At 44.1% G+C, this 15,524-nt stretch overlaps 1 protein-coding gene across 5 annotated transcripts in view; it reads right to left on the minus strand.

Annotated features, from left to right (window-relative positions):
• The window catches only part of LOC115163534 (kin of IRRE-like protein 3), a 226,550-nt gene that overhangs the window by 3,898 nt on the left and 207,128 nt on the right, over positions 1–15,524 (minus strand). For 2 of the 5 annotated variants that reach the window (XM_029715517.1, XM_029715513.1), the window contains exons 7-15: positions 13,949–14,097; positions 13,645–13,772; positions 12,911–13,037; positions 8,059–8,159; positions 7,073–7,271; positions 5,403–5,510; positions 5,010–5,093; positions 4,607–4,722; positions 3,849–3,935 (exon numbers count right to left, since the gene is read on the minus strand). In XM_029715517.1, coding sequence (XP_029571377.1) covers positions 3,849–3,935; positions 4,607–4,722; positions 5,010–5,093; positions 5,403–5,510; positions 7,073–7,271; positions 8,059–8,159; positions 12,911–13,037; positions 13,645–13,772; positions 13,949–14,097 — 1,099 coding nt within the window. The remainder of the gene's footprint in view (positions 1–3,848; positions 3,936–4,606; positions 4,723–5,009; positions 5,094–5,402; positions 5,511–7,072; positions 7,272–8,058; positions 8,160–12,910; positions 13,038–13,644; positions 13,773–13,948; positions 14,098–15,524) is intronic. The other 3 variants (XM_029715514.1, XM_029715516.1, XM_029715515.1) reach the window with 3 other exon arrangements.

Below are 15,524 nucleotides of genomic sequence, written 5' to 3' on the forward strand. Positions count from 1 at the left end.
ATACAATGGCTCTGGAAATTTATTTTCACTTTTAAGTGATTTGATTGCAGAAATGGTGAACTCTCATTACGAAAGTTTAACACTGATTCTGCTTTGCCGAAGTGTGACTAATGAATATTACAATGCATCATACGATATGGTGAAGAAAAACGTTCTGAATGTATTTTTCCAAACCATCCATCAGTGATTACAAATGTCATTTTACAATACACATACATACAGTTGAAGTCAGAAGTTTACATACACCTTAGCCAAATACATTTAAACTCAGTTTTTCTCAATTCCTGACATTTAATCCTAGTAAAAATTCCCTGACTAAAATCAGTTAGTCACTTTATTTTAAGAATGTGAAATGTCAGAATAATAGTAGAGAGAATTATTTATTTCAGCTTTTATTTATTTTATCGCATTGCCAGTGGCTCAGAAGTTTACATACACTCAACTAGTATTTGGTAGCATTGCCTTTAACTTGTTTAACTGGGTCAAACGTTTCGGGTAGCTGGGTGAATAAGTTGGGTGAATATTGAACAATTCCTCATGACAGAGCTGAAGTAACTGAGTCCGGTTTGTAGGTTTGCTCATACACACTTTTTCAGTTCTGCCCACAAATGTTCTATAGGATTGTCAGGGCTTTGTGATGGCCACTCCAATACCTTGACTTTGTTGTCCTTAAGCCATTTTGTCACAACTTTGGAAGAATGCTTGGGGTCACTGTCAATTTGGAAGACACATTTGCGACCAAGCTTTAACTTCCTGACTGATGTCTTGAGATGTTGCTTCAATATATCCAAAAAGTTTTCTTTCCTCATGATGCCATCTATTTTGTGAAGTGCACCAGTCCCTCCTGCAGCAAAGCAAATCAAATCAAATTTTATTTGTCACATACACATGGTTAGCATATGTTAATGTGAGTGTAGCGAAATGCTTGTGCTTCTATTTCCGACCATGCAGTAATATCTAACAAGTAATCTAACAATTTCACAACAACTACCTTATACACACAAGTGTAAAGGAATTAATAAGAATACGTACATACAAATATATGGTTGAGCGATGGCCGAACGGCATAGGCAAGATGCAGCAAATTGTATAGAGACAGTATATACATATGAGATGAGTAATGTAGGGTATGTAAACATTATATAAAGTGGCAATGTTTAACATGGCTAGTGATACATTTATTACATCCAATTTTTTATTATTAAAGTGGCTAGAGATTTGAGTCAGTATGTTGGCAGCAGCCACTCAATGTTAGTGATGGCTGTTTAACAGTCTGATGTCCTTGAGATAGAAGCTGTTTTTCAGTCTCTCGGTCCCAGCTTTGATGCACCTGTACTGACCTCACCTTCTGGATGATAGTGTGGTGAACAGGCAAAGGCTCAGGTGGTTGTTGTCCTTGATGATCTTTTTGGCCTTCCTGTGACATCGAGTGGTGTAGGTGTCCTGGAGGGCAGGTAGTTTGCCCCCGATGATGCGTTGTGCAGACCTCACTACCCTCTGGAGAGCCTTGCGGTTGTGGGCGGAGCAGTTGCCGTACCAGGCAGTGATACAGCCCGACAGGATGCTCTCAATTGTGCATCTGTAAAAGTTTGTGAGTGTTTTTGGTGACAAGCCAAATTTCTTCAGCCTCCAGAGGTTGAAGAGGCGCTGCTGTGCCTTCTTCACCATGCTGTCTGTGTGGGTGGACCATTTCAGTTTGTCCGTGATGTGTACGCCGAGGAACTTAAAACTTTCCACCTTCTCCACTACTGTCCCGTCGATATGGATAGGGGGCTGCTCCCTCTGCTGTTTCCTGAAGTCCATGATCATCTCCTTTGTTTTGTTGACATTGAGTGTGAGGTTATTTTCCTGACACCACACCCCGAGGGCCCTCACCTCCTAACTGTAGACCGTCTCATTGTTGTTGGTAATCAAGCCTACCACTGTAGTGTCGTCTGCAAACTTGATGATTGAGTTGGAGGTGTGCATGGCCACGCAGTCATGGGTGAACAGGGAGTACAGGAGAGGGCTAAGAACGCACCCTTGTGAGGCCCCAGTGTTGAGGATCAGTGGGGTGGAGATGTTGTTTCCTACCCTCACCACCTGGGGGCAGCCCATCAGGAAGTCCAGGACCCAGTTGCACAGGGCGGGGTCGAGACGCAGGGTCTCGAGCTTAATGACGAGTTTGGAGGGTACTATGGTGTTAAATACTGAGCTGTAGTCGATGAACGGCATTCTTACATAGGTATTCCTCTTGTCCAGATGGGTTAGGGCAGTGTGCAGTGTGATTGTGATTGCGTCGTCTGTGGAACTATTGGGGCGGTAAGCAAATTGGAGTGGGTCTAGGGTGTCAGGTAGGGTGGAGGTGATATGGTCCTTGACTAGTCTCTCAAAGCACTTCATTATGACGGAAGTGAGTGCTACGGGGACATAGTCATTTAGCTCAGTTACCTTAGCTTTCTTGGGAACAGGAACAATGGTGGCCCTCTTGAAGCATGTGGGAACAGCAGACAGGGATAAGGTTTGATTGAATATGTCCGTAAACACACCAGCCAGCTGGTCTGCGCATGCTCTGAGGACGCGGCTAGGGATACCGTCTGGGCTGGCAGCCTTGTGAGGGTTAACACGTTTAAATGTTTTACTCACATTGGCTGCAGTGAAGGAGAGGACACAGGTTTTGGTAGCGGGCCGTGTCGGTGGCACTGTATTGTGCTCAAAGCGAGCAAAGAAGGTCTTTAGTTTGTCTGGGAGCAAGCACCCCCACAAGATGATGTTGCCACCTCCGTGCTTCACGTTTGGGATGGTGTTTTTTGGTTTGCAAGCCGCCCCCTTTTTCCTCCAAACATAACAATGATCATTATGGCCAAACAGTTCTATTTTTGTTTCATCAGATCAGAGGACATTGCTCCAAAAAGTATGATCTTTGTCCCCATGTGCAGTTGCAAACCGTAGTCTGGCTTTTTTTATGGAGGTTTTGGAGCAGTGGCTTCTTCCTTGCTGGGTGGCCTTTCAGGTTATGTCGATATAAGACTCATTTTACTGTGGATATAGATACTTTTGTACCTGTTTACTCCAGCATCTTCACAGGGTCCTTTGCTGTTGTTCTAGGATTGATTTGCACTTTTTGCACCAAAGTACGTTCATCTCTAGGAGACAGAACGCGTCTCCTTCCTGAGCGGTATGATGGCTGTGTGGTCCCATGGTGTTTATACTTGCGTACTATTGTTTGTACAGATGAAATTATGTCAATTAGCCTATTAGAAGCTTCTAAAGCCATGACACAATTTTCTGGAAATGTCCAAGCTGTTTAAAGGCACAGTCAACTTAGTTTATGTAAAATACTGACCCACAGTGAATAGTAAGTGAAATAATCTGTCTGTAAACAATTGTTGGAAACATGACTTGTGTCATGCACAAAGTAGATGTCCTATAACCGACTTGCCAAAACTATAGTTTGTTAACAAGAAATGTGTGGAGTGTTTGAAAAATGAGTTTTAATGACTCCAACCTAAGTGTATGTAAACTTTCGACTTCAACTTAGCTTTATGCTTGCTGTATGGTTTTCATTCGAAGTTATTGGTAACTGGTAGTGCCAGTGTTCTCTGCATTCTAAAGCATGGCTCCTTCACTTTGAACCTCTAGGGCCATACACATCCTGATTCCTAATACACCACCTTGGATGACCCCTTAATTCATCAAATTAAACTTTAATTAGATACATTTGACCCCTGGTCTTATTTAGCCAATGTGGAAGGAAATGGTCCTGTTGAAGATCAACCTCTTGCCTGCCTCCTCCCATCTTTCTCCTTCTCCTTCTCCACCTGTATCTCCTTCTGTCCTCTCTCCATCATCCGTGTTCCTGGACATACCTTGATATGCTGGTACTCTTTCTCATCCTCTTGCAGGACCTCTAGCTGCTTCAGCACTGACTCCTGCTGGAACTCCCCGCGTTCTACCTGCACATAGACAAGGAACGTTTAGAAATATGACGTTATCAAAACAGTCAGCATGCAGGGATATCACTTTCGAAAATTTCTGTAATAATTTTCAGACACATTTCAACTTCACTCGGGCGAATAACTATAAATAATGTATCCATGAATCTCATTAGAGAAATGCAGATATTTAAGGTATCACATGCACACACATGAACTCCCATGAAGTGTTAATAATATAATCAAAGGCCCCTTGCTGAAACCATAGTCCTGGCTCCTGGGCCTTTTCAAAGTGAAGAACTTATGTAGTCCCAAAAAATGAGGCAGGGTTTTTTAATAGACAGACATAGGGCACAATTAAAACTGCCTGTGCCTCCTAGAAGAGTTTCACCATCTCCATAGCTACGCCTTACTGTGGCCTTTTCCCTCACAGGGAGAAATAACGTTGGCCAGTTCTCTAGATATAGGCCAACACAGTGCATTGATCACAGTGAATATACAGTACATCTACACACCTCAGTGCTGTTCCATTATTCAGCAGGTTGCTTTTGTGCCCTAGTGAAGTGCTATTAATGCTATCCCAGAGATAATTAGCATTCATTATCTGTGAGTATAAAGAGGGCTGGAGGGGATATGGTTTTCTGTTGTTTTTACGTTGGGTACAGAAGTGGAAATGGTGGTAGGACACTCACACTCACCATCAGTTGCTTCATGGCGGTGTGCTCCTCATTTTCCCGGGCCGCGTTGTGGTCTTTGTGTACAATCTCCACTCGAATGTCGTTCTTGGCCGACACCACCCCTTTCAAATCTGATTGAAACAATAGTAAGTTACAGCTCAAGATGCTGAGACACACAATATTCACTGAGACATTGCACTTCCCCCAATAGCTTCAATACACTGGACTTCAAATCCTCTTGGCATGGCTTTTGAAAGTAGTGTCCCCTTTCCCAACAGTACAGAGCAAGAGATTACGTTTCTTTTGTTTTGTTGTCAAAATAAGATTATTTTCTACGTACATAAGCACATCTCACACTGGCCTTGCGGTGGCTCATTTAGAACAATGCGGTTCATACTATCATATAACAAAGTCTTACTTTCTGTCTTAATTTTGCTTGCAAGTTCTCTCTGGTGAGCACAGATGGAGACGGGTAGTGAGGGCATTACCAGGTGCGCTTCCTCTGTGGTATACAACAACAACATGCTGAATGCTAGTAAAAGGTCCCACACAGGGACTCACGCACGCAGCAGCACAGTTTTGGAAAAGCGCAATGGCTGACTGTTTCTAACCTGAGGCACTGTTAGGGATGGAGTTTTGAATTTGAACGTTAGACAGGATGGAAGTAGCTGTAGCTAGCAATAAATAGTCAGGTAAGTTATACTGCTCAATTATGAGACATGAGCCCTCACACCCTGTCTATCTCTTGCTGAGGACCATGCCTCATTTTGCTTTGGCATGCAGCGGGTTGCACAGGTACGGGGATACGTACTTCTCTGAGAGCGGGTACAACAGAAAGCTCCGATGGTCCCTATGAGGACGATGAAAGCCACCAAGGCCCCAACTGCCACCCCGATGATGACCGCCACCGGGAGAGACTCTGTGGATGACAAAACATTCCCTTCTACAATAACACATTGCAAATACAACCAGTACACTACACACATATAAAGTATGCATTGATAGAAACATATAAAACAAGGACCAAAGTTCAAACAATTACAGTGTAAAATAATAAAGACATTACTTAGTTTTACAAATACACACATCTCAAGAACATATTAATAATAAATATTTTCCCAAATGTTTTGATGGCCAACATAAGAAATATCTATATAAGGTTGATAGAAAACATGATTTGTATTTTAACATATTTCTTATTACAGTGCTGATTCCTTCCATTCACATTTAATTCATACTCACAAAAGTGGCTGACAGTTTTTTCATTGAGTGGATAAATAGCAACAGGGCTGTGAGTTGAGTCAGCCTAATCCTTAAAGGAATAATTTGAGATTTTGGCAATAAAGCCCTTAATCTACTTCCCCAGAGTCAAATTAATCTTTATGTCTCTCCGTGGTTTGAAGGAAGAAGCAAAATTACTAACTAGCGTTAGCGCAATGACTGGAAATCTATGGGAACAGCTAGTATGCTCCTGTAGATTTCAGTCATTGTACTAACGCTACTGTAGTTAGCATTGGCTCGAGAAACTACCTCAAACTTCCTTCATACTGGCCAGAGACATACAAATGGTATCTATGAATTCATCAGACTCTGGAGAAGTAGCTAAAGGACTTTATTGTCAACATCTCAAAGTATCCCTTTAAAGTAGCTATGCGTGGCCTGATTCCACTGTTATAATGAAGACTTAGACATCCACCTACATGAATTACCTCCCCACACTTTAAACAAACGCAACACAATAGATAGCCTTTTCCCCAGCATTTACATCTATTTAATTTCTTAATTAATCAATGTCCCTTTCATATAAGCCAGCAATACAGTATCATTTATGGGGAGTGAATAAAAACAAAACTTCCCCATTGAAAAGACAGAGCAACACATCCAGCTATGAAACCCAGCCAATCAAATACACGCTTTTAATAATAAAGCATTGGTATTAACAAAGCCATAGTGGAATATTTGTGTTGTCATGTGGGATGACTACTGATGTGGTATGACTACTGATGTGGTATGACTACTGATGTGCTATGACTATGAATCTGCACTTAAGTTGAACCATATCTTAACTAGCTAATTAATTAGCTACAAATTACTCACACTGTTACTGAATATACAAAATGAGTGCAGTAACTACAAATGCATTGGCTGTTTATTTCATACTGTATCTGTCCGATTTCAACAGTCTGGGTCATCCTATTGTCCTAAAGTGAAATATTGCGAAGAATTGATAAATCAGACACCACAAAAATGTCACTCAAACGAGATAGGTGTTGTCAGCACCTAAACACTGTATGATGCATTGGGGTTCATTGTGGTTTGTGGCTGATAATGACAATGGTTGGTTCAACACTTGTAAACCTATCAAATCCACTGACACACACACTCTCTAGTTGACACACACATTATCTACACTACACTAGAACCACGGCCACCACAGTGTTGAAGTAGAGAAGGTGGAACCTGTTGAACCTTGGCTCCCACCTTGTTCCTTGAGACGGATGATCTCCGTGTCAGACCCAAAGCTGTTCCAGGCTGTGCAGTTGTAGATGGTCTGAAAGTCTGCAGGGACGATGTTACTCATGGTCAGAGTAGAGATGACTCCTTCTTCGGTGCTGACCGTCTCCACTGTGTAACGGCCAGATGTCCCTGACTCCAGCACTGTCTCCTTCCATGACCAGGCCTGTAAGGGAATCACAAGGTAAACATGAGGGGGGAGGAGTTCCCCATCTTTCACTGGGTGATCTGGAGCAAGAAGTACTGTTCTAATTGACAACAATTGATTGCTGACAAATAAGATGAATTGCAAGCACTTTTCTGGTTGTTAAAACATATTCATAAGCATGGAAGCAAAATTACTTTCAAATTTATGTTGGATAAATATTCATGCTACCTCTTTAGACCCTCCCATCAAATCAACAGCATATTAATTATGCAGCAAGTTAATGCCAGTTATCAACACACAAAACATTAATTTGTAGATTGCAATTATGCCAAAACACACACACTCACATGTGTACTTACATGTACACACACACACACACACACACACACACACACACACACACACACACACACACACACACACACACACACACAGTTAATGGAACAAGAGAGGGCTCTGAGAGAGTAGGCTGTTTATCTAAGGGCAATAAATCTTAATGGGATCTGTGCTAACAGAGGATCAGCATGCATTACATTAGAAATTAAGGGTGTAAGCTTGCCATGCTTCATGCCCTCCCATTCATACAAAATCAAGCAGTTAGAATACTATTATATTCATTAAACTGATATCTTTCTCAGTTGTATTGCATGTTTTCTTAGATGGTTTAATGAAATGCTGATAATGCAGCAGGAGCCCTGTCAGGGCACCATGGCTGTAATGCGACCCATATACCATGCAATGCTGTGGCTAGTAGAGATAAGTAAAATAGATAGATATTGAAGGAAGTGGTGTTGGTGTTACTCACAATGCGGTCTGGAGGTGGAGTGCTCCGGATGAAGCACTTGATCTCGCCCTTCTCCCCATGAAGAGCCTGATGTGTTTGGGTACTAGAGATGGTTGGTGGGCCTGTAGAGAGGTCACAGAGGAGAACATATCAACACTGTACCATGAAAGCCTGTAGAGAGGTCACAGAGGAGAACATATCAACACTGTACCATGAAGGCCTGCAGAGAGGTCACAGAGGAGAACATATCAACACTGTACCATGAAGGCCAATCACAAACCCACACATTACCACAATCAAATACTGCCAGATTCCTGTGGGTTCAGGTTCATGCCATGTAACACTGGTTCAATCAGGTTGTGCTGCATTCAATTAAGCGGTAGACTGCATTCTTTCACATAGTAAATCCTACTTCCAATTTCCAACTGACTCGGAATGCCGGCGCTGAGGTTTGCATTGTGGTTTGATGTGAACATCTCATCCAACCTCCACAATATCACCAAGGGCATGTTAGGGCTGTATGAAGGGCATCCGTGTGGGCCCAAAAAGTTATGGTGCTCTTGATTTCTCCCACTATGATAAGGGTCATGGTGGCGAGTGGAGAGGCATTTCTATGGGCATAATCATGATGGGAGAAATGTCATTGTGGAGAGATAACACTCCTCCCTGTGTCTCTGCACATTCAATGTAGCTCGCCAGAGCCTTGCACTTTGACCCACAGAGATTCCATCCATCCACCTCCTAACAAGACAACAGAGGAAGCAGTCTATCAGATTAAATGGCCAGTAAAAACATTGAAAAAGTTATTTTTTGTGATTTAAGATGTATAAGTATAGAGTAGTGGGGAAACAACTTGATTAGTAAGGTGAGCTTCCTGCCAACTCCCCTCCAACCTGTTCCCTGGCATCTCTTTGCATGTACATAATTGCAGTTTATTACCTGTCTCTTATTAAAATAAATTAGCATTTTAATGAGATTCTGGCAGATGGTCTCTCGGTATGCCACTTCATGCAGGAGACTGGGAGTTTGGTTGCTGATTCTGTGGAATGATTGCTGCTGTCACGACTTCCGCCGAAGTTGGTCCCTCTCCTTGTTCGGACGGCGTTCGGCGGTCGACGTCATCGACCTTCTAGCCATCGCCGATCCACTTTTCATTTTCCATTGGTTTTGTCTTGTCTTCCATCACACCTGGTTCCAATTCCATCAATTACATGTTGTGTATTTAACCCTCTGTTCCCCCCCCATGTCCTTGTCTGTAATTGTTTGTTGTAGTGCTTGTGCACGGTATGCTGGTATTTACCGGGTTTTGTTTGACCCATTTATTGTATTTGTTCTGTTGACAGTGGTTTATGGTTATTAAACACAACCGTTTTAAATCAGTTTCCGCTCTCCTGCGCCTGACTTCTCTGCCGCCAGTAGCATCGCATTACAGCTGCAAACAAACAGCACTGCATTGAGCACTATGCCCCAACACCACTGTCTTAGTAGCCTATGGTGGACTGGCATGGGGGCCCGGTCTGTGTGGACCTGTGCAGATGTGTCAGTGTAGTTGGATGCATAAGAATGTGTGTGTGTGTGTGTGTGTGTGTGTGTGTGTGTGTGTGTGTGTGTGTGTGTGTGTGTGTGTGTGTGTGTGTGTGTGTGTGTGTGTGTGTGTGTGTGTGTGTATGGCTGGAATGGGCTTCTGTGGTAAACACACTCAGATCTATTCCTTCCGGGCTGCCCAAGGCGAGCGCTGGTGGCTCGGGAGAATCTGCTCTGTGGATCAGGGCTGCAAATGAGGAATATAATTAGATGGTTTTATCTCCCTGCCTCAGACTGCTGGGGTGTGGTGGCTCCTCCAGAGGAAAGGGAGGTGTGTGTGCACGAGTGTGCGCGTGTGTGTGTGTGTGTGTGTGTGTGTGTGTGTGTGTGTGTGTGTGTGTGTGTGTGTGTGTGTGTGTGTGTGTGCAAACTGTCTGATCAGAGAGAGAGGGAGCTGGTGGGTGGTGTGAGGGCTCCAACTGTCGGTGGACACAGTCGATACGGTCAGAGATTTTTTTTAGAGTATGAAATGGGCTGCCTCAAAATCTGATTCTTTGTTATTGTTTGTTCATCACCTTGTCGAAAGAGCCTACGTCAAAGACCGGGCCTTGCATTTGCAAACAGAGTTGGAAGTATAGTCTGAGCTTTGAAAAGGTGTGTCCTTTTGTGCTTCCTTGCAACAGCACATTTCAAAGCACCTCAGAGATGTTGTATTCTATTACAATCTCTGTCACACCCATTTGAATGGTATTTCTCAACTGAATTATTAATTTGTGCTGGTTTCTTTAAGCTCTGTCTTGGCACTTGGAGAAGGAATGAAATGCTAATTTATTGAGCATATAAAGACTATGTCTAGCAGAGAAAAATATAACTACAACAACATGGTTGATGCCCCGTGGGAGACTAGAAGGCACATTGGCCCACTTTCTCCATCAATGTGTTAATGTGCTCCCTCTCCCTGGGCTGCCTAACATCTGATTAGACAGACAGAGAGACAGACAAACAGACAGGAACACACACCTACCAAGACATACACATGTGGAAAGATGGACAGACTCATACCTCTATGAACAAACACTCATTCAAATATAATATGTCCAAGTTCCTTGATAGGGACACAAACACATGTAGGCTACAAATCTCAAGCAAAAATTCTGCCATATACCTACTAGTTTTCTCTGTGTGTGTATATTGCATAAGGATGCATTGAACACACGATCAAAAAACAAGCCCAATACAATATCTTCACTCAAACAAATATTGAAGCTCAGACGATATGTTTTTGTGTGAGGATGTTAAACTAGAGCGAGCAATACGTATCCATTAGTGACTTCAACATAAACTGCCTCCCCTGCTAGCTATTTGATTATAATTAAATTACACCAGTCCCCAGGGAAGGAGAGGATTCTCTTGTCTGTGTTGCTGCGCAGTGGGAGTCGTTGACATGCAACGGAAGAAAGAACATATTGACAAATTCTAAACATGCATTTCAATTGTTCGTGTAAAATGATCCAGGCATAAGCCACAGGAAACAAATAGCAAAACATGCAAACACGTACACACACACTCCCCCACACCGTGCATATACTCTTGAGTATTCCTCAGTCTTTCTGAGACACGATCAAGGCATCTCCCAAAATGCACGGTCATCAGTCATGCCCTTCTTTCACTGTCAGATCCAATTGGATCCTATTGGATGTCAAAGACTGCAGGTTGATGAGGGCTGCGGAGGATACAGCTTCATCTGCCATAAAGAAGACAACTTAAAACAATCAAGCAGCAAACCATGGGAGAGTCCTCTCCACATGCTGCCACTTCAAACAATCTGTTTGTGCTTCCTCGGCTTGACAATCTGATTTGCTGAGAGGACTGGGCAGGTTAGAAATGTGAACATTTCAACTGAGGACCCATTGTGTGGTTTTAAGAAAGTGTGGATTTCAATTATTCAGACTGTAACAAAGAATTTGGCTTTTTAATGTCAGAGACAGATCCAGGCCGTGAGGCAAGAGAGGCAGAAGAACAGGCGAACATAAACAAATAAAAGAGAAGTAAACACCAATAAAGAAGCGCATAACGCTTGACTGAAGTTTGCAGAGACCAAGCAAACATTTTCCGATTGGGTTATTTTTCCCAATGTGTGTTCTATGAGTTATGTTATCACTATTATTATTAAAACAATGCATCTTCTCTTTGTATCGTGAGGTATACAAAAGTAACGCAATCCCCATAGCTCGTTGTACATGAAAGAAAGAACAATTCAATTGGAAAAATAAACTTGAACAGAGATTTTGTTTACTAGTCCAGACAGTAAAAGGATGCTGGGATAAAACAAAACTGTTAAGATGTAAATTAGGAATGACTTTGCTCCATACTATTGGAGCTCTGATCTTGAACAGAACTAGGCTATTGATAGAAAAGGGGCTCATAGCACACACTAGTGGTTGTACTCCAATGACGAAAGGGGCATTTAGATGCCATTCTCTCTGATGCTCAGCTACTGTACAAGTTTAAAAATAAGCAACAACGCTGCTAACAACAGACATTGTACAATTGCATTCAAGATATCCAATATATTGTTGAGGACAATACCTCACCAAAATCCTTTTGTCCTTTACTTCTATCTACCACCCATGCAAACGGACATGGTGAGAAAATGCCCTTTAAAGAGCGTGTAAATTCTGCGACTGAAAGCTGCTGCAACACTAATGCACGCTCTGTGCATACCAAGCGGTGTTAATGAAGTCATTTGTCTGTGAGTTGCGGGGTCTCCCACCATTCCATTGCTCGGCATTCATTAGTCAGTCACGGCCTGAAAACGCCAACCTCCCTCTCCTCGACTCCTACAGAATCTAATCAGCATTAAAGCACATTTCCTGTGTTTAAGGAATATAATGCAATATCCTGGGTGTGCTAGCTATATTATCCATCCATCCCTGTGTCTTTCTAAGGACTGATGAAACATAATGGAAAATAAAATGTCAAGGAAATACATTTTCATGCATCTGTTACACACGTTACCACCAGATCAATGCTGTGAATCTCTCTGCTGTAGGCTACTACGCACTGTAGCAGAGATGTCTGCAGAGTTGAATTTGAAACCTTTTTCTAGAGTAAATACTGTACATTGAGAGATGGCCCCACTGCATACATTTATTCAGAGCTTGAACACCTAGAGAGACCCAATAGCAAACCTCCTTACCCCGTATTGTTGGAAAGTCTTTGGGGTGAAGATATGTTTTTGTGTGTAAACCACAGACGATGCTCAGTACAGGCTGTAGTGATAAATTGCTTTCTTAGCAGATGTGACCCCCAAACCTCTCAAAACATTCCTGACCAGTGTGACACTTACCGTTGACGGTGAGAGAAACCTCCTTTTCCCCGGCGCCGACTCGCGGAACCACGGCACGGCACACATATTTCCCAGCATCTTCCTGCCTCACAGCCTTGAGTGTCAGGATGTTCTCGTTGCTTAGTACCTGCCGCACGGAGGTCAAGAGTCACTGAATGAGCAGCGAGAGGTCACCTTCTCATTTGAGGCAGCACAAAACAGCCTATGCTCCTCTTAACGCCTTAAAGGTCACCTCTCTTCTATTATTAAAATCCAATTTGGGACCAGGCTCATACGAGAGAGGGGCGGTTTTGGTCTCCATCTCCAGGCTCGGAAGTTTGATGTGTACGGAGTTGAGGAATGAGCCTGGCTGGCAGATCAATTGCATGCCCCTTTGCTCACCTCAACACATCTCCGGCCAGGAGTCAGGGAGCAGGGCTGCTAACGAGCCTGAACCGCTAGCTGCCTCAGGATTTTGAGATTAATGAGATTTTGAAAACAACTGATTTGAGCTCAAAGGGCACTGCTTTGTCACCTGAATCCTGCATGACTGCTGCGGTTTGATTTTTTATAATTAATGAAGTTACTGCTGTGGCCAGCATGATAGGGGGGGGTTGTGAAACACATACCAATATAAAGTAAATGACATTGAAAGTATAGGCTAACCGGATTGGAACAATGGATCACAATCTACAGTGTATTGCACCTAGTCAAAACATAATCAAGAAAAAGACATTGGATAAGGGAATAATTACCACTCCAGAGCCCCTCTTCATCCAGACGATGGTGAGGGAGGGGTTTCCAGTCCAGGCACAGTTGAATACAGCATCAGACCCCAGATCCACCTGTAAGGACTGGGGCTCTGCAGCCATGCGTGGACCAACTGCAGGAACACAGACACAGTCAGTAAATTCAACACAACGCCACCAGCAACACAGAACACTCTATAACACAGTACCATATGGTCAGCTACAGAATGTATCTAAATAGGATGCATAACATTGGGTGGACATCAATATATGTTAGCCACAGAAAGAGCAACACAGTAGTAGCACTCACAGTAGACGTCGACGTTGCGGCTGATGTTGGTGCTGCCCAGAGGGTTGGTGACCTCACAGGAGACTGGCTCGGTGAAGAAGGAATGGTCCACAATGACCTCATAGGTGTCCCCAGAGACCTCCTTTATCACATTGCCTCCTTTGGCCCACCTGTAGTGAAGGGCAATAGAGAGAGAGAGAGAGAGAGAGAGATACCTTGCATGAGAGGGGTGGTCTGATAATCTACTGTTACTCGCAAATTGCTTTGACCTTAAAGTTGACCTATGGTCGCCTGGCCTATAGTTTTCAGAAAATACTCTGCTGAGGGCCCAGAAGATATTTTGAACACACGTTACCACCAGACCAATATGAAGAATGGGTTGCTTCTGACTAATAACGTTTTAGTCCCAGTTATCAGTGAGGGATGATGGCACCTGTCTGAAGGATGAGAGGATGAGGGGAGAGGAGGGAGGGATGAAACATTAAGACAGTTTCTCTCCTTCCATGTCAAGACCACATTGTTCTCTGAATAAACCATTCCTGTGCAGGTTCTCTGCTGGCTTCAGCATATTTTTGTGGCAGCCATCCAGCCATCCATCCCCTGACGATTCCAGCTGACACGTACTGTATGGTAGAGTCACCCTGACGATGCCGGCTGACATGTACTGTATGGTAGAGTCCCCCTGACGATGCCGGCTGACACGTACTGTATGGTAGAGTCCCCCCCTGACGATGCCGGCTGACATGTACTGTATGGTAGAGTCCCCCTGACGATGCCGGCTGACACGTACTGTATGGTAGAGTCCCCCCTGACGATGCCGGCTGACACGTACTGTATGGTAGAGTCCCCTCTGACGATGCTGTCTGACACGTACTGTATGGTAGAGTCCCCCCCTGACGATGCCGGCTGACATGTACTGTATGGTAAAGTCCCCCTGACGATGCCGGCTGACACGGAGTCCCCCCCTGACGATGCTGGCTGACACTTACTGTATGGTAGAGTCCCCCTGATGATGCTGGCTGACACGTACTGTATGGTAGAGTCCCCCCTGACGATGCTGTCTGACACGTACTGTATGGTAGAGTCCCCCCTGACGATGCCGACTGACACGTATTGTATGGTAGAGTGCCCCTGACGATGCCGGCTGACACGTAGTCCCCCCCTGACGATGCCGGCTGACACGTAGTCCCCCCTGACGATGCCGGCTGACACGTACTGTATGGTAGAGTCCCCCTGACGATGCCGGCAGACACGTACTGTATGGAAGAGGCCCCCTGATGATGCCGGCTGACACGTACTGTATGGTAGAGTCCCCCTGACGATGCCGGCTGACACGTACCGTATGGTAGAGTCCCCCCTGACGATGCCGACTGACACGTACTGTATGGTAGAGTCCCCCCGACGATGCCGGCTGACACGTAGTCCCCCCCTGACGATGCCGGCTGACACGTACTGTATGGTAGAGTCCCCCTGACGATGCCGGCTGATACGTACTGTATGGTAGAGTCCCCCCGACGATGCCGGCTGACACGTAGTCCCCCCCGACGATGCCGGCTGACACGTACTGTATGGTAGAGTCCCCCCTGATGATGCCGAC

The sequence above is a fragment of the Salmo trutta genome, chromosome 26 (assembly GCF_901001165.1).
Source record: "Salmo trutta chromosome 26, fSalTru1.1, whole genome shotgun sequence".
Classification (NCBI taxonomy): domain Eukaryota; kingdom Metazoa; phylum Chordata; class Actinopteri; order Salmoniformes; family Salmonidae; genus Salmo; species Salmo trutta.